Source organism: Centroberyx gerrardi, chromosome 8, assembly GCF_048128805.1.
Source record: "Centroberyx gerrardi isolate f3 chromosome 8, fCenGer3.hap1.cur.20231027, whole genome shotgun sequence".
Taxonomy (NCBI): Eukaryota; Metazoa; Chordata; class Actinopteri; order Beryciformes; family Berycidae; genus Centroberyx; species Centroberyx gerrardi.
In genome coordinates this window covers 26,894,592-26,912,356 of record NC_136004.1, presented here as the reverse complement: position 1 = coordinate 26,912,356, position 17,765 = coordinate 26,894,592, and the positions used below count along the sequence as shown (strand labels likewise).

At 40.1% G+C, this 17,765-nt stretch overlaps 4 protein-coding genes across 4 annotated transcripts in view; 3 read left to right on the top strand and 1 right to left on the bottom strand.

Annotated features, from left to right (window-relative positions):
• The first annotated feature begins 4,477 nt into the window (after window positions 1–4,477).
• On the top strand, window positions 4,478–6,034 carry LOC139910367 (uncharacterized). Its single transcript, XM_078285384.1, has 3 exons — window positions 4,478–4,595; window positions 5,189–5,370; window positions 5,482–6,034. The coding sequence occupies exons 1-3, from the start codon at window positions 4,593–4,595 to the stop codon at window positions 6,032–6,034; spliced, it is 738 nt and encodes a 245-aa protein (XP_078141510.1). The 5' UTR covers window positions 4,478–4,592.
• Window positions 6,035–7,879: 1,845 nt separating this feature from the next.
• LOC144539639 (uncharacterized) lies at window positions 7,880–9,513 on the top strand. The gene is made up of 4 exons (XM_078285383.1): window positions 7,880–8,038; window positions 8,646–8,743; window positions 8,778–8,837; window positions 8,961–9,513. The coding sequence occupies exons 1-4, from the start codon at window positions 7,880–7,882 to the stop codon at window positions 9,511–9,513; spliced, it is 870 nt and encodes a 289-aa protein (XP_078141509.1).
• Window positions 9,514–10,789: 1,276 nt separating this feature from the next.
• LOC139910421 (3-oxoacyl-[acyl-carrier-protein] reductase FabG) lies at window positions 10,790–15,303 on the top strand. Its single transcript, XM_071897710.2, has 8 exons — window positions 10,790–10,890; window positions 11,043–11,213; window positions 13,360–13,538; window positions 14,041–14,134; window positions 14,234–14,303; window positions 14,400–14,436; window positions 14,634–14,697; window positions 15,091–15,303. Exons 1-8 carry the CDS (start codon window positions 10,867–10,869, stop codon window positions 15,247–15,249), a joined length of 798 nt encoding a protein of 265 aa, XP_071753811.1. The 5' UTR covers window positions 10,790–10,866; the 3' UTR covers window positions 15,250–15,303.
• A 150-nt stretch (window positions 15,304–15,453) lies between these two features.
• col27a1b (collagen, type XXVII, alpha 1b) overlaps window positions 15,454–17,765 on the bottom strand; it is a 60,008-nt gene continuing 57,696 nt past the window's right edge. Inside the window, exons 60-61 of the mRNA XM_071897703.2 lie at window positions 17,499–17,717; window positions 15,454–17,326 (exon numbers count right to left, since the gene is read on the bottom strand). Of these exons, the coding sequence (XP_071753804.2) occupies window positions 17,180–17,326; window positions 17,499–17,717 (366 nt within the window). The 3' untranslated portion in view covers window positions 15,454–17,179. The remainder of the gene's footprint in view (window positions 17,327–17,498; window positions 17,718–17,765) is intronic.

Sequence of the window (17,765 nt, the reverse complement as noted above, 5' to 3'; positions counted from 1 at the left end):
TAATCCTCTTTTTTAAGTAAAGTAGCCTGTACAGTGTTGGGGGTACACGTTAGAGTAATCAGATAACCTTTTTGTGGTTAACTTAACGCTTGGTTCTGGTGCTGCTTAACTACACGCTGCTGTTCCTGCTTACGATCATTTGGTTTCTGACGGTAGCAACAAGTTCATCTGGCCTCATTTTTCATCTTATTTTACATCTCATCTTCGTCCAGTTCAGTCCTCTGGTGGACTCGGTTCTGTATGTTTTCATGAGGAAAGGAGCCGTAGTCAAGCTGCTGGCCTGCCTGTGTCGGTGCAGGATGACCAGAGATGAAGAGCAGGGACAGATCAACACAGAGAATGACGACACCACAGAGAGGGTCAGCTCCGTGTAGGAAGAGGAGGAGAGGGAGAGAGAGAGAGAAGGGGGAGGGAGCACTGTAAAACATTGTTCGGATGAGGTGATGCCGTCTTACCTCTTCTCGAAAGCTAAAGCTCCGAAGCCTATCGGTACCTACATAGTAATAAAGTTGGAAAAGTTCCACCTGGACTTAAACTTATCATTAGCTGAACTCTGCTCGTCCTGTCCAGCTCAGCTGAATAGGATATGAATCTAATTATAATTCCACTACATTCATGCATTCATACACCGCATGTATCTGCTCTGATGTTTATCAAACACGGACTCCGCTAGCGCCCTGCAGCCCTGCGTTAAGACTTTGCTACAAGTGCTGAGGAGCCAGACCCACTTTAGCAGGTTTTATAAACCTGGCAGTGAGATTTTTTAATTGTCACTAATGCTGTCTACTTAATGATGCAATACCTTGTTAAGTAGACAGTTATGGGTAAAATATGGGATGTCTGTTTATGTTGGAACAGCAACTTACTAGCGTGACGTTTAACAGTGTGCGTCTGCAATCCACACACAGTACAAAACCATTTATTCACAATCCCATAGGCAAATCCACAAGGGTAAAGATCTGAGTAACTAAAGCAAAAAATAATGTACAAACATACAAAATTACCATTAAAGTCTAAAAGTAGCCTAAACAAATCAGGAGGAATAGAACACTGACCAGCGAGTTTCTTCTGAGACAGTAACTATTGCTACAGTACCTACATGAACAATAAAGGGTAATTATTTAAATGAGGAATACAAGGAACTACGCTATAGGCTACTACACTAAAATTATCATCTACAGTTGAAAGATATGAAGACTATGTTTACAGTAGGAAAGCAAGCTTGGGTTTTAGCTTCGATGCAGGGAGATACAGACAGGACGCTCTTCTACACTGTGGAAGCTCAGTAGCTTGCAAGTTCAGCACAGTATACCTACATGAAGGTAAAACAGATACCATACCAATTAGGGCTGCTGCAATAATTTAAAAATCGAGTGATCGCGATTATAGGAGCCAATCGAATTATTTTATATGATCACAATCACTTTTCACCTTAAGAATTGTCCTCTTCCATGTTAACTTTGAAATAAATACAAATATAAAAGTCAAAAATCAAATTGGTCAAAGTTTATGTTCTGTCGACTATAGGTCATTACTTAGATTGAGTTCACACTGCCTAAATCTCTGTGCAGGGAGATTTTTGAGAAGTTTTTTTATTTTTATTTAACCTTTATTTAACCAGGAGTGGAGTCTCATTGAGATTAAAAATCTCTTTTTCAAGAGTGTCCTGGCCAAGACAGGCAGCAGCACAGTTACACGGTTGCAGACATAAAACAAACATATAACAATTTAGAATGAAAACAAAGAACACATTTCATCAACATTCAAAACATCTACAGCCAGATGTGTTTGCTTCCAAGTCATTTAGAAACACTTTAAATGCATCCAGTGAGACCAGCTCCCGAAGATTCAGGTAATTTTGCAACTGATTCCAAGCAGAGGGAGCAGCATACCTAAACGCCCTTTTTCCCAGTTCAGTACGGACTTTAGGGACAGTTAGTAGGAATAAGTCCTGGGAGCGAAGTTGGATGGTGTTTTAGCACTAGACAGTGGCGTGTCCGGGCCGTTTTGACATGGGGGGGCCGAGGTGGGGCACAGAATCAAGCCAGGGTGGCACTGAGCGCGGCATTTAGGAAGTATGTAGGCAGGTCCCACTGCTCTGTGGGTGTTGTTGTGTTGAAAGGACATGTTTTAATCACTTTCTGGATTCAACTGTTGGAGATTGTATTTGCCCTGTGTGTTTGTAGTAGGGCTGAACAATTAATCAAAATTTTATCGAAATCGCAATATGGCCTAGTGCAATTTTCAAATCGCAGGAGGCGCAATATTTGTTAAAGGCGAAATGTGTGTCAAAATGCCATTTTAAATTAAATATTGTCGCACTGCAGAGATGTCCTGGCCTACACATCATATTCTACAGACTGTAGAAAACATCTTTGTTTGGTACAGATCCCCGTAAAAATCACACCATAATCATTTTAATACGTTTTTCAATGAAAATGAGAATAATGATGTAAAAATGGTCATTCCCTCTAATATCGCAAATCATATCGCAATTGCAATATCAGTCAAAATAATCGCAATTAGATATTTTTTCAAAATCGTTCAGCCCTAGTTTGTAGCGTACCTATTGGACCGCAGTGCTCCCAACTATCTGGAGGTGTGAAAGCTCAACAGTGAATAAAGTGATGAAATTTTGAACACAAGGCCCAGGCTGAAAATAACTACTATCCATAATGTTTTCAAGCATCACTGTCTACTGTATGCATATAAAAAAAAATGTAAGCTACTAACATGACCTCTTGTTATTTATCTTCAGGTGCTGCATGTTGTTGCTGTTTCATTCAGTTTGGACAGACATACTGTTTTTTGCCACATTAAAAGATCCCTGGTTTGGTTCTTGGTCTTTAAGCACATTTACTGCAATTCTACAAAACGTTCTATGCCTGTGTGCGTATTTTATTTTTTAACTTTGTATCTCGACATCATTGCAAATGAGGGAAACCTCAATGATTCTCGAGGCTTAAATAAAGGTTTGAATGAATGAATGAATGAATGTAGTACTCTTAAACACAATACCTTTCTTTGCTGGATATACATTATTATCTTACAAAAATACAAAAATGTGGAAAACTCAATAACAAGCACAGACCCACGGCGCGTGTGTTCAGTTCTGTGCACTTAAGCACCATGACATGATTTGCGTAGGCGCCGTACAAACCGTCCCTGAGTGACTGAGTGACCTGAATTTCCCACTTTCTGCCCCTGGCCGCATGGCACTCCGTGCGAAAAAATAGGATTATTGTTCGTCTGTCACTTAAACGGTACGATTAGGCCTACTTAAATGTTTACTTTGAGTAAAATAGGTCCTTTTCTTGTTTTGGCTGCCATCCTAGAGTGAAACACTATTGTTAGTTCTGATATCAAAACGTACAGCCACACGCTGACACAGACGCTGGACCACAAGCTGCTGAGCCAGTGCCGCTAGTTATTAGCAAAATACACTGGAAACAAGCAAGTCACCAAAACAGCAACTTGCTTGTATGAGGAAATTGAGAATTTAATATTTTAATATCTGAATTCCAGAGGTGCGACCAAGTCAATTTTGCTTGAGTCCCAAGTCGGTCTCAAATTTCGAGGCACAAGTCTCAAGTCAAGTCCAAAGTCTAAATGTAGATTACCCACACCTCTGGTCATAATATTGCATACATTTTACTACTAGGGAGAAAAGTTACAAACTTTTTTTTTTCTTTTCTAAAAAGAGGAAGATGGACATGATGAAATCAGTCATCAGCATTTCTCTTATTGCAGGAAATGCATGTTAACTCTGATGATTCCTAGCAAAGATTGTGTTATCTGTACATTAGAAGCAGATGTAGATCAATAGGAAGCTGCTGTGGGGGATTATTCACACTATAACTGCTGAAGGTAGGCTGCTTGGATGCAGACGAAGAAGACAGCGGACCTTGGCAGATGCAACACATTCAGGTTGTGGTCCAGCAGCTTTCAAACCATAAATTTTATATTTCATTATTTAGCATACATTCAATTTCATGTGGTCACCTCTTACAACACATCTTTTATAGATAGGTAGATAGATAGGCTTATGTGTACTTGTTTCTTTTTATCTATTTTAGTGCTGCTGTATTTGCCTTTTTTATTCCTATTCTCAATTCTGCTTTTAATTAATGTCTAACTTTATTCATATTATTAATTGTAGTAGTAACAGTAGTTTTAACGGTAGTGACTAGCATCAGAGATTTGATATCCAACATCTCTCAGATATAAAACTAACCTTTTTTACTTTTTTACTATTTTTTGATGTATTCACGATGATTCTAATTTGCCATAGCATTGCACCTCAGCGAACAACTTCTGTTCCCCTTCCTTATGTCTTAAGCAGTAGTGGTGGTAGTAGGAGAAGTGTTGAGTAGAGGCTAAGAAACCTCCACCTTTCCCTGACCTGCTGTCCCCAACAACAGGTCTCACTCTGAAGAATGGAAGCTTTGAACAACACCACCACCTTAGAGTACAACACCCACGGTTATGTTAACCCCTACTATGACTACTCAGCCACCTTACGTGTGACGGCATGGATCGTCACCTCCATCGGCCTTCCTTTGACCTTGCTGGCCATCTGTGCTCTGTATTCCATGGTGTGTGAGTTATGATTGATTTATTTGTCTGTCTGTCTTTGTAAACTATATCGATATCTATAGGCAAGGCGATACCTTCATTTATTTTCATAATAAATGAAGGTAGCAAATACAATTTCTTCTTTTATTCTGTCAAGTTCTGCTTAATGTTTCATCCAAGCCTTGATTCATGTATTTCATTTATTTGTGCCTTTGTTCAACCATTATTTCATCTACACATTTATACATTCATTCATTGATTTGTGCGTTCTTTCATTCATCTATTATGTATTTGGAAAAAGAACTTTATTTCAATATTTAGAATAAGCATTTGGCACTACTTTTTGTTAATTGATTTGTTAATTGAATGATCAGTATACCTTTAATTGGCTAAGTGATACGTCAGCGTAGTGATACCTGTGTGATTGAATTTGCACTTGAACAGTAAAGACACCTGAACTGTATCGTGTGGTTCAACTCATTTTATTGCTGTTAGTGAGAAGAAACACAACACATCATATCTTTTACTAATTCATTCTTTTAATTCATTTATTCAAATACATTTATTTTTACTTTTTCGGGTCATTCGTTTATTTTTACCACTGTTCCTGTAGGTGCGAGATGGCCAAGTTGCTCCGATCTACGTCATCAACCTCCTCGTCTCCGACCTCATCCAGTTGTGCTTCATGGTCGTCCGGTTGGAAGCACCATGGAGTATCATCGACATCATGATTTATATCTACTTCTCTGGGTTGATGGCCAGTGTTGGCTTCATGGTGTGTGTAGCCCTGGAAAGGTAACTAACCATCTGTGTGTGTTTGTGTTTCCGATGGATCTATCTATCTATCTATCTATCTACCTATCTATCTATCTATCTATCTACCTATCTATCTATCTTGTATTACAGGTATTTGGTCATCGCCTGTCCACTGTGGTACCACTTCAGACGAAACATCAAGGTCTCTCTGGTGGTCTCCTTCATGGTCTGGGCCTTCTCCATCGCCCACTTAATTATCATACATTTCATTTACACCTTGTTCCCATACATCCTCTTCTCCATCTCCCTCCTCCTCCCCTTCCCCCTGCTCATCTTCTTCCTGGCTGGGACCCTCAAAGCTCTGTCTGTTTCCATCTCTGTCCCCCCTGAGGAAAAACGGCAAATCGTGGGAGTCTTGGTTCTGGTGCTGCTTAACTACACGCTGCTGTTCCTGCCCCTGATCATTACATTCCTGGCGACAGGAAGTTCGACTGAACCCATTCATCCTAACCTGTCTCTTATCTTCGTCCAGTTCAGTCCTCTGGTGGACTTGGTTCTGTATGTTTTCATGAGGAAAGGAGCCGTAGACAAGCTGCTGGCCTGCCTGTGTCGGTGCAGGATGACCAGTGATGAAGAGCAGGGACAGAACCCTAACCCTAACCCCGCGGATGACGACACCACAGAGAGGGTCAGCTCCGTGTAGGAAGAGGAGGAGAGGGAGAGAGAGAGAAGGGGGAAGAAATGGAGGGAAAAGAGGAGGTGAAGAGAAGAGATGGGAGGAGCCTTCTACCACCTAAAGAGAATAGAGTGTAACACCTGAGAGTGGAGTTAAAGGGAACAGTTTTTGTCCAGGGGGGTTTGTGGTACCATGGATCGGCCTCCGTCTGTTTTTTCTGTTTATTTGTCCGTCCATCCATCACACATGATATCCACAGATTGGCTGTAAGACCTGCCGATAAGATAAAGCTAGACCCATTCTTCTGCATTTACTGTTTATGTTTTTAATTATTGCTCACATTTTTTATTTTATATTGTAAACCACATTTAATTGTTTGTAATTCTATATCTATAAATAAAGTGCATTATCATTATTATTATTATTATTATTAATAATACTATTATTATTATATTTATTTTGAAAGTAAAGCTTGGTCCAGATAAATTTGTTCTTGTTCACAGGAATGGTTTTAGCATTTTTTTAGCATCTGTCTTCAACTGTATGCCGCAGAAAGCTGAATTATCCTATAGCCTCTTGACATGGGACACATGGTGTAGGAGTTCATAGCCAGAGTTCAGCCACAGTAGTTTCAATAGCAGGTAATGCTGATAACAGCACAGCCTTTTTTTATACTTCATGTCTCAATTTTTATACTTAATGTCTCAGCGAGCCATGTAATTTAATTGCAGTCAACTTTTCTTGATAACACAGGACAGCTTTTTGTGACGACTCCAGAAAGCAGCAGTGTTACATCAGCAGGAAATGTACCAGGAAATGTTGAAATTGATTTATTTTTTTATTTTTTTTCCCCAATACAATTTTATTGAATTTTTAATACACATCAACAACATACAACAATATGGGAACAACAAATTAGTAATAAGTAAACAAAATGACAAGGACTAAAGGGTTGAAATGGATTTTTGACTTTTTGTCTCACTGTTGCTTGGATCGTTATCCATCTACGTTCAATTAGTTTAGTTTAGTTTATTTAGTTTAGTTTCTATGGTCAGAGCCAGAATGTCAACAAAACAGATCAATGAAGATATTCCCGTGACCTCAGAGTAATCCTGTATGATACAGAAGTGCTATAAAGAAATAAGATCCAGAGAGAAAAGCTACAAACTTTGTATCAAATCAGTCATCAGCGTTTCTCTTATTGCAGGAAATGCATGTTAACTCTGATGATTCCTAGCAAAGATTGTGTTATCTGTACATTAGAAGCAGATGTAGATCAATAGGAAGCTGCTGTGGGGGATTATTCACACTATAACTGCTGAAGGTAGGCTGCTTGGATGCAGACGAAGAAGACAGCGGACCTTGGCAGATGCAACACATTCAGGTTGTGGTCCAGCAGCTTTCAAACCATAAATTTTATATTTCATTATTTAGCATACATTCAATTTCATGTGGTCACCTCTTACAACACATCTTTTATAGATAGGCTTACATGTACTTGTTTCTTTTTACCTATTTTAGTGCTGCTGTATTTGCCTTTTTTATTCCTTTCTCAATTCTGCTTTTAATTAATGTCTAACGTTATTCATATTATTAATTGTAGTAGTAACAGTAGTTTTAACGGTAGTGACTAGCATCAGAGATTTGATATCCAACATCTCTCAGATATAAAACTTAATTTTCTGGTATTGTTTGATGTATTCACGATGATTCTAATTTACCATAGCATTGCACCTCAGCGAACAACTTTTGTTTCCCCTTCCTTATGTCTTAAGCAGTAGTGGTGGTAGTAGGAGAAGTGTTGAGTAGAGGCTAAGAAACCTCCACCTTTCCCTGACCTGCTGTCCCCAACAACAGGTCTCACTCTGAAGAATGGAAGCTTTGAACAACACCACCACCTTAGAGTACAACACCCACGGTTATGCTAACCCCTACTATGACTACTCAGCCACCTTACGTGTGACGGCATGGATCGTCACCTCCATCGGCCTTCCTTTGACCTTGCTGGCCATCTGTGCTCTGTATTCCATGGTGTGTGAGTTATGATTGATTTATTTGTCTGTCTGTCTTTGTAAACTATATCGATATCTATAGGCAAGGCGATACCTTCATTTATTTTCATAATAAATGAAGGTAGCAAATACAATTTCTTCTTTTATTCTGTCAAGTTCTGCTTAATGTTTCATCCAAGCCTTGATTCATGTATTTCATTTATTTGTGCCTTTGTTCAACCATTATTTCATCTACACATTTATACATTCATTCATTGATTTGTGCGTTCTTTCATTCATCTGTTATGTATTTGGAAAAAGAATACTTTATTTCAATATTTAGAATAAGCATTTGGCACTACTTTTTGTTAATTGATTTGTTAATTGAATGATCAGTATACCTTTAATTGGCTAAGTGATACGCCAGCGTAGTGATACCTGTGTGATTGAATTTGCACTTGAACAGTAAAGACACCTGAACTGTATCGTGTGGTTCAACTCATTTTATTGCTGTTAGTGAGAAGAAACACAACACATCATATCTTTTACTCACTCACTGGTTAATTCATTCTTTTAATTCATTTATTCAAATACATTTATTTTTACTTTTTCGGGTCATTCGTTTATTTTTACCACTGTTCCTGTAGGTGCGAGATGGCCAAGTTGCTCCGATCTACGTCATCAACCTCCTCGTCTCCGACCTCATCCAGTTGTGCTTCATGGTCGTCCGGTTGGAAGCACCATGAGTGAGTGAGGAGTATCATCGACATCATGATTTATATCTACTTCTCTGGGTTGATGGCCAGTGTTGGCTTCATGGTGTGTGTAGCCCTGGAAAGGTAACTAACCATCTGTGTGTGTTTGTGTTTCCGATGGATCTATCTATCTATCTATCTATCTATCTATCTATCTATCTATCTATCTATCTATCTATCTACCTACCTATCTATCTTGTATTACAGGTATTTGGTCATCGCCTGTCCACTGTGGTACCACTTCAGACGAAACATCAAGGTCTCTCTGGTGGTCTCCTTCATGGTCTGGGCCTTCTCCTTGGTCCTCTTCATTCTCATATATTTCATGCCTTTCAGGTTCCCATTCATCCTCTTCTCCATCTCCCTCCTCCTCCCCTTCCCCCTGCTCATCTTCTTCCTGGCTGGGACCCTCAAAGCTCTGTCTGTTTCCATCTCTGTCCCCCCTGAGGAAAAACGGCGAATCGTGGGAGTCTTGGTTCTGGTGCTGCTTAACTACACGCTGCTGTTCCTGCCCCTGATCATTACATGCCTGGCGATAGAAAGTCAGACTGAACCCATTCATCCTAACCTGTGTCTTATCTTCGTCCAGTTCAGTCCTCTGGTGGACTTGGTTCTGTATGTTTTCATGAGGAAAGGAGCCGTAGACAAGCTGCTGGCCTGCCTGTGTCGGTGCAGGATGACCAGTGATGAAGAGCAGGGACAGAACCCTAACCCTAACCCCGCGGATGACGACACCACAGAGAGGGTCAGCTCCGTGTAGGAAGAGGAGGAGAGGGAGAGAGAGAGAAGGGGGAGGGAGGGGGGAGTAATGGAGGGAAAAGAGGAGGTGAAGAGAAGAGATGGGAAGAGCCTTCTACCACCTAAAGTAGAGTCATTTATAACTAAGAGTAGAGTTAAAGGGAGCAATTTTTGTCCAGGGGGGTTTGTGGTACCATGGATCGGCCTCCGCCTGTTTTTTCTGTTTATTTGTCCGTCCATCCATCACACATGATATCCACAGATTGGCTCTAACGGCCGAAATACATGGGACACGGACACGACGCGTCCCGTAGGCGGGGCGGAGCGGGGTTTTTTACCTGCTACACAGACTCCGTCTTTGTAGCGTGTAGTTGCGTGCCAGCCGTGGTTTGAGGAGATATCAAGTTGAGTTTTGCCAAGTGATAATGCAGTTGGTTATGCAGGGTTTGGAAGTGTAGGCTATATTAACTGGTACTGAATTAATTAACTAGATCGTTTTAACTACAGGATCATGGATACACATTGATTTGATTGATTTATTTTAATGTGCAATGTAAAAACACCCACAAGGTTGCTCTGCTGCATCACATTGCCTCTGGTACAATGAGGTATTTATTTTAATCATTTTTAAACAGATTGTACTCGTTTTTTACACAGTTCTATGGAGTTTTTGCCTGATTGTTTATTAATAATATTATTATTATTGTTATATTTATTTTGAAAGTACATCTTGGTCCAGATACATTTCTTCTTGTTCACAGGAATGGTTTTAGCATTTTAAAGACTTCAATTGTATGCCGCAGTAAGCTGAATTTCATGTGGTCACTTTTTGTAAAGATGGGTTTACATGTAGTTTGTTATTTTTTTACCTATTTTAGTGCTTTTGTATATGCCTGTTTTATTCCTTTTTCAATTCTGCTTTTAATTAAGGTGCAACTTATTTGTTATTATTATTATTATTTGATTTTATTTTTTATTGTTTTTTAATCTCAACATACAAAAACAACCTTTTTCTTGCTTTTTTTTTTTTTGTATTTATGATGTATTCATGGTGATTCTAATTGTGCCATATGTAGCTTTTCTGAGAACGGACCATAGACTGTCTATGTATATAAATTGTCAATGTTTTGTAGTAAATAAACGTTTTATAATTATTTGCTATTCTGTTGTGTCCAAACATGCCTTTTTCTACATGTAGAAAAATAAATTATTTCAAACTGTGCTGAGCAAACAAAGATGGTCGGTTAAAACTACAAATCAGTCGCTCCCTGGTGTGTCATCAGGTGCGTCATCACCGTTGGACGAAACCAGAGCTGTCCGACGTGTTCAGCCTTTTAGTTCAAATAATAAGCTCCAAAGTTACTTCACAGAAGATATGGCTACAGACGACGCTTTTAAAGTAAGACTATTTTCTTTGCATGCATGTTGTTCAGCAGTTTTTTTAGCACATTTGCTCATTGCTTTCATAGCTGTCAAACGTGAAGTCATCTAATCATTACAGCGTGTCATGGACTGGATCGGGGAATGTACACCTTGCTGTCTTGTTTTCAGGTGTCCTCCTTGAAGGGCAAAGTGACCCTGATCACAGGTGCCAGCTCGGGCATCGGGGCAGGCACCAGCATCATGTTCGCCAAACTCGGTGCCCTGCTCGCGCTCAACGGCCGCGACGTGGAAAACCTCGCCAAAGTAGCCAAGGAGTGCACCGACTGTGGAGCAGCGGAGGTACAGACTCAATTTAACACGATTCAGACTGACACAAGGTAGCTAACCACTAATGAGTAAAGTCGAATTTAAACACAGCGCCGCCTTAACATGAAACGTATTCACGAGTCAAGACTCCGCGTGCCCTAACAGTCACCAGCCCCGATACTTTCCCTTCTCTTTTCTAGAGAGAAGGTCACGCCAAACTCCATTTAAAAATCTGGCAGTTTAATGTTGCCTTGCTTATCGGCAAAGGTACATAAAACATAAACTGTGTCTCCACGCCTTTTCTGATTCAATAGGAGCCACTTTTCAATTTGGCATACATATAATTCACCAAGCAGCAGTTTTTATTTTATTTTATCAACTTCAAGAATGGGTTCGTGTGTTACGAAATATATAGTGGTGGGCAGTAGGGAACAGTAGGAATCCATTTTTAAAGTTTAAATGAGTTCTGCTTGGTGAATAAGATGTATGCCGAATTGAGGACTGGATCATGATTCGTAAAATGACTTATGTCATATTCTAGGATATTTATGTTTGCCAATAAGCCAGACATTATTAAATTGACAATTTTTTGAATGGAGTTTGTCAAGATGTTCTCTCCATATAGGAGAGCCTCCATCGGTTCTAAGTGTAACCATACGGAACCTGAGTCTGACACATAATTAAAAATACAAGTAAATATATTTATGAATAATATACAGTTGCAAGCCTTTTCAAAATGTAGGTAAATATATTCATGTGTAGGCCCAATGTATCCTGGGATGAGCATAGCCTATATTTTAACATATCTTTTAACATATTCATGAATAATGTATCTTTCCATAAGATCATATTTCAAAATATAGACTGCTCTTGGATAATGTATCTTGGGATAGAATACATTTAAATATATTCCATGTCAATAGAGCCCCCACTGTAATGCTGCAACACACCGTTCACTGACAGCGGTTTAAGCCCTCAGGCTCTTCGTCAGGTCAAACATATGCTGAGCACACCACACCCGTATATATACAGTATATACTGTACGTAGAGAGAGAGTGAGCAGTGAACATCAAGGGGAAGGGCAGCACATGATAGGTTTGAATGAAATGGGTATTTGTCAATAGATGAGGAATATTGGATTACCAATTACATGTTCAAACACAACTATATCCAAAACATTTACAATATCGACATCAATCTACAAATCTTTGCCATGAGCATTACCCACAGAAGGATATAAAATTCCCCAAATAACTACAACAACATACAACATAGCTTGTGCGAAATTACTGAATCTTTAATTAATTCCTCTGGGGGACATGGTGTCTAATTTGTAGACCCAGTATGATTCTCGTTGCAATAGAAGTATATTTACATCTCCCCCTCGTCTAGGGGTCCTCACCTGTTCTATGTCTATGTATTACTTAGATCTTTAAAACAAGCTGTGTGCTCAAGACGCGCATAGCAGATCACAGATGTAGCTTCAGAAATCAAGACCCAAAAAGCCCAGTGGCCGTGCATTTTTTTTGAAGGTGAAACGTAGTGTGTCCTCCCTCCAGTACACAGGCGTAGAACATATGAAGACCCCTACATGAGGGGGAGATGGAAATTAACTTCTATTGCAACCAGAATCGTATTAGACTGAGTCATTAAGGGAAATGTATATACTTCTGTGTGTTTTACTCATGGCAAAGATTTGTAGATTGATTTGGATATTGTAAATATTTTGGATATAGTTGCGTTTGAACATGTAATTGGTAACCCAGTATTCCTTATCTATTGACATATACCCATTTCATCCAAACCTGTCATGTGCTGCCCCTCCCCTTGAAGTTTTCAGCTTACTCTAGTCTGTGTATATGGGTGTAGTGTGCTCATACAGTATGTTCGACCTGACGAAGAAGAAAAACGTTGTCAATTAACGGTTTGTTGGAGCATTACCTTGTGCGGGCGCTATTCCATTTTTCATATTGTCTTCAAGTCAAACACCTGGTATCAAGTGATGTGTGTTATTTGATGCTGACATCTGTGCACAAAACATGGCTGTCACTATTTAATGAAACATTGTATGTGTGTGATTGAATATTTGAATTTCCCTCTGGGATTAATAAAGTTCTTATCTATCTATCTATCTATCTATCTATCTATCTATCTATCTATCTATCTATCTATCGTCCAGCCCTTGCTCGTCCCTGGAGACCTAACTGATGAGGAGACGGTGAAGAAGACAGTAGAGCAGACCATCGCTCACTTTGGCCGGCTGGACGTCCTGGTCAACAGCGCCGGCATCCTGGCTATGGGCAGCATCGAGACAACAGAGCTGTCTCAGTATGATAAAGTCATGAACATCAACGTGAGGTAGGACTTCAAACACCTGACCGACTCTAAAGGAGAGATCTTCATGCTGAGGGTTTCTTATGCGTATCGTGGGGCAGCAAAATGAATCGCGATATTAGCTAACATTTTATTCTGCTGTAGTAATCACAGATGAGACGGCTTGCCCATCACAATTTCACAAGCTCTCCATTGAAATTATATTATTTTCACTTTGTAACGACATTGAAAAATTGTTGTTACATTGTAGCAAGCCAGTGCCATCGCTAGAAAGATTGGTGGCTCAGAATTAAACAGACTTGTGCACAGTCATACTTTGTTGCCGTTGAAATTTCATTTATTTCATCGTATTGTGGTTGTAGCGAATCATGGACCCCATATCGCGTATTGAATCGTATTGTGAGATAAGCAGATCGTCCCATCCCTAGTAATCATCCTTTATGCATAGCTGTTGCTAATCCCGTTGTATATCTCCAGTGCTTTTATTCAGTTCAGATGTTTCCTTCCTTATGTTTCCATATTCCAGATCTGTATACCATCTGACTCAACTCTGTGTGCCCCACCTGATTAAGACCAAAGGCTCCATCATCAACGTATCCAGTGTCAATGGACAGAGATCAGTGGGTATTATGCAGCTGGCCATGTAGGCTCCACCCCATCCTCCAGATATCTGTCACTTTATGAAGCATTATTTGAGAACTCTTTTTCCCTTTCAATAGTTTCCTGGTGTTCTGGCCTATTGCATGTCAAAGTCTGCCATTGACCAGTTCACACGTTGTACAGCACTTGGTGAGTGAACCATTTTCTCATCGTATGTTCAAAATGTTAAAAGTTCATAATGGTCCAACAGAGCGTAGGAGGTCATGTGACTGCTTTTTATTTCAGAACTGGCATCAAAGCAAGTCAGAGTGAACTCAGTCTGGTATGTGCAATTCATATTTTATTGTGTCACATAAGCGAGCTCGTTCACATTTTCCTGCCCATTCATATCTTGGGGAACACATTGTTAGATTACACAGAACAAATCCTCAGAATTTGTGATTTCAAAATCAGGGGAATCGGTTGTTTTTGTTGGGCTGGACCATTTCTGATGTACTGTATCTTACTTTATCTCTTCAGCCCAGGTGTGATCGTCACAGATGTCCACAAGAGAGCAGGGCTGGATGAGGAGCAGTATGCTCAGGTAACCCGTCTCGTCACTACTGTATGTTTCCCACTGTGATGGATTACGCGCATTTGAGGTTCCATACAAAAAAGTGTTGGACACTCTGTTCAAGTCCAGGGATGTGACAGCATGGACAACATTGCTGTAAAGGCCAGTCAGCAATGTATCAAAGTAACAATATGCATTAGGCTATATATTAGCATACTCAGTTGGCTAAGGTGAGTACCATGTAATTGTGGTTTGAATCCATCCTGGGATGTCTGTCATCACCCCACTCTCTGTTCCTTAATCTTTCCTGTCTTTCTATTATCCAAAGGCAAAAATGCCCAAAAAATTATCTATATGAAAAAAAAAAAGGCATGTGTATTTCTCCTCCCCCATTGTCATCCTCCAAATCTTTTTCTCCACCAGTTCTTAGCGAAGTGTAAGCACACCCATGCCCTAGGCCGACCAGGGGAGGTGGAGGAGGTGGCCCACAGCATCGCCTTCCTGGCGTCCGACGCAGCCAGCTTCATTACGGGGGTCACCCTGCCCGTCGATGGGGGCCGCCACGCCATGTGCCCAAGATAAGACCCTGGCCCGCACCTTCCCATAGTCTGCCAATACAGTGCTTGAAACCTCTAAGTCTGCCTCTGTTTTTGTATTGAACATGACCGGAGTAGAAATAATCCTCTGGATGCCAGTAATGCCAGTGGGGAGAAAAGTCGTTAAAAAAGTGTCCTTGTGGTGGAGATTGGAAGTAAGAAGAATGGCTTTTACAGCTTTTACAAGGACACAATTTTTCTCCATGTGTTCGATGGCAATAGGTGGGGTGTCAGTGTTTGAGTAGAAGGTTCCAGGTGTGAAATGAGTACAAGCAAGCTAAAATTCACTGGCAGAAGTAGGCAGTTTAAATGCATTATATTTTCTCATTTTGCTGGGGTTTTTTCTAATCGCTGTGAGGTTTCTGGTTTCATGAAAACATTTGAAGCTTGCTCATCAACAAAGGTTTCAAACATTTATTGAATTGTCTGTTGAATCATTAGGCTTTCTTAGTGGAGCATAAAATACCTGTACAGATGAACACTGGACTCTCCACAGATGGGATGTGTTGTACTGCTATAGTGTACTGTGGTAGTTTAGTGTTGTGTAATGTGGGGAGTCCTCTGAGTTTATAGACTAGTGAAACCAAACTTCAGTGTTGCACATTTTAGGTGACAAACACTATCAACAGTAAATAATAAAGGATGGGAATATGTCCCAAAGTACAGTTGATTGTTCAGGACAGTTTAATTATAAAAACACATACAGCCTATAAAATCTTTAAAGCTCCAAATGACCAAAAATGCTGAAAACATGAACTTGTTGCCTGGTTTTGAATTGGAAAGCCCATAGGAATTTAAATAAAATTTAAATAGCATCCACTGTATATAATAAAGGTTGCATAATTATACACATTTACATTTTGAACAAGTAAAAAAAAAAAAAAAACTAAATTAACTTATAGTGTCAGACTCATACAAAGAATATTGAAAATGTCATAAAATACTACCTTGAAAAGATAATTTAGTGAATTTGGCCTTTTTGTATTTATACTATACAATCTTCCCTTTTAAGTAAAGTACATACATAGCTTTTCTGAGAACTGACAAGACTTTATCAAACGAGTGTCAACTATTGCAGCACCAGGTGTCACCTCTGTGTCATCCCAGATTATCCCAGGAAACATCTTGTTTCTTGTGAGATGAGAGGTGCGGTACGAGGTAGCATCTTGACACACTTTTCTCCATTCACACTGTGGCATCCTTACACCCACTTTAATATGGAAAGTACCACACAGCAGTTGTTTGTGTGAAGATAGTTCTTATGCGGGTTTCTCAGCATTGGACAGTTACTAGAGGCTCAAAAGACTTACCTGGAGACACTGTGTGTCCTGGGCACACTGTATACCTGAATGAGTGAAATGATGTTGAGATCTGCCTGAATTGCTTCAAAAGGCTGTGGAACAATAACTATTGCACTTTATATTACAATATACAGTACATATACATGTATAAATAATACTTAAAAGATGTAACATTAAAACAGGAATTATTGCATTTGCAGATGTTCCATATTTCTGTACAGATCTCTTTTGTGAACTTTAAGACTTTGCAAAATAGGGTATTAGACCGTGAAGGGAATATGTTACAACATGGTCCAAGAGAGATGACAGATACGAGACTTTCATATTACTTTCTTCCATTCTGGGCATCCAGGTCTTGTATCACAGAAACAAGTCTCTGAAAAAGAAGCTTATTATTTTCCATAGGCGGATTAGTGCCAGACGTCTCAGTTATCTCTGCATTTCCAATGGGCCTTCCCTCTCTGGCGCCCCCTCCTGTCTCTGCAGTCCAAGCATATAATGTGGAGAGAAATTGGGGTCTGCTGTTCTGGAAACTTAGAGAAGCACCAGTCTCCCCTATCCACCCTCCCCCATTCAGTCACTCCTTTGAGGAGTATTCAAGGCTCCCACAAGGCCCTATAAAAAGCAGACTGGTCCAACCTCCAGGTGATAGCGTGAGCCAGGCTCTGTCGTAGGCAGGTTGTACACATCCACTATGGGGAGTAAGTTCGGGTCCTGGGTCTGGAAGACAAATTGGGTCTGATGCCAGCGGCCATCTTTGATCTGAAAGTCAAGGTTGTATCATGTCACATGATGAGAGAATTGCGATTCAGTGTGTGTGACAAAAGAATAAAAAGGGTGTATACATTTTGGACCAGTGGATTGAGTATTGCATAGACTTTTACATGGAAGAAGTGCTACTATCAAGCCATGCCATTATAGTATCATTGCCTACCCAGCAGTCGTCCCTGGGTATGAGCGGCTCCAGAAGGTCTCCTGCCTGAATCTTCTCCCCGGTCCAGGCCTTGAAACTCACAGCCTTGGTTGAAGGCCGCAGGGAGGGTCCTGCTGCCCACACAGGAGTGTTCAGGCAGTGGATGGTGATGTGCTGCACCGCCTCGGAGCTCAGAAGGTGGATGAAGTTCATCTGGATACGACCCACTCCTATCTCCAACTATAGAGCAATTGTATTTTCTATCAGTCACTGTAACAATCATTTGTA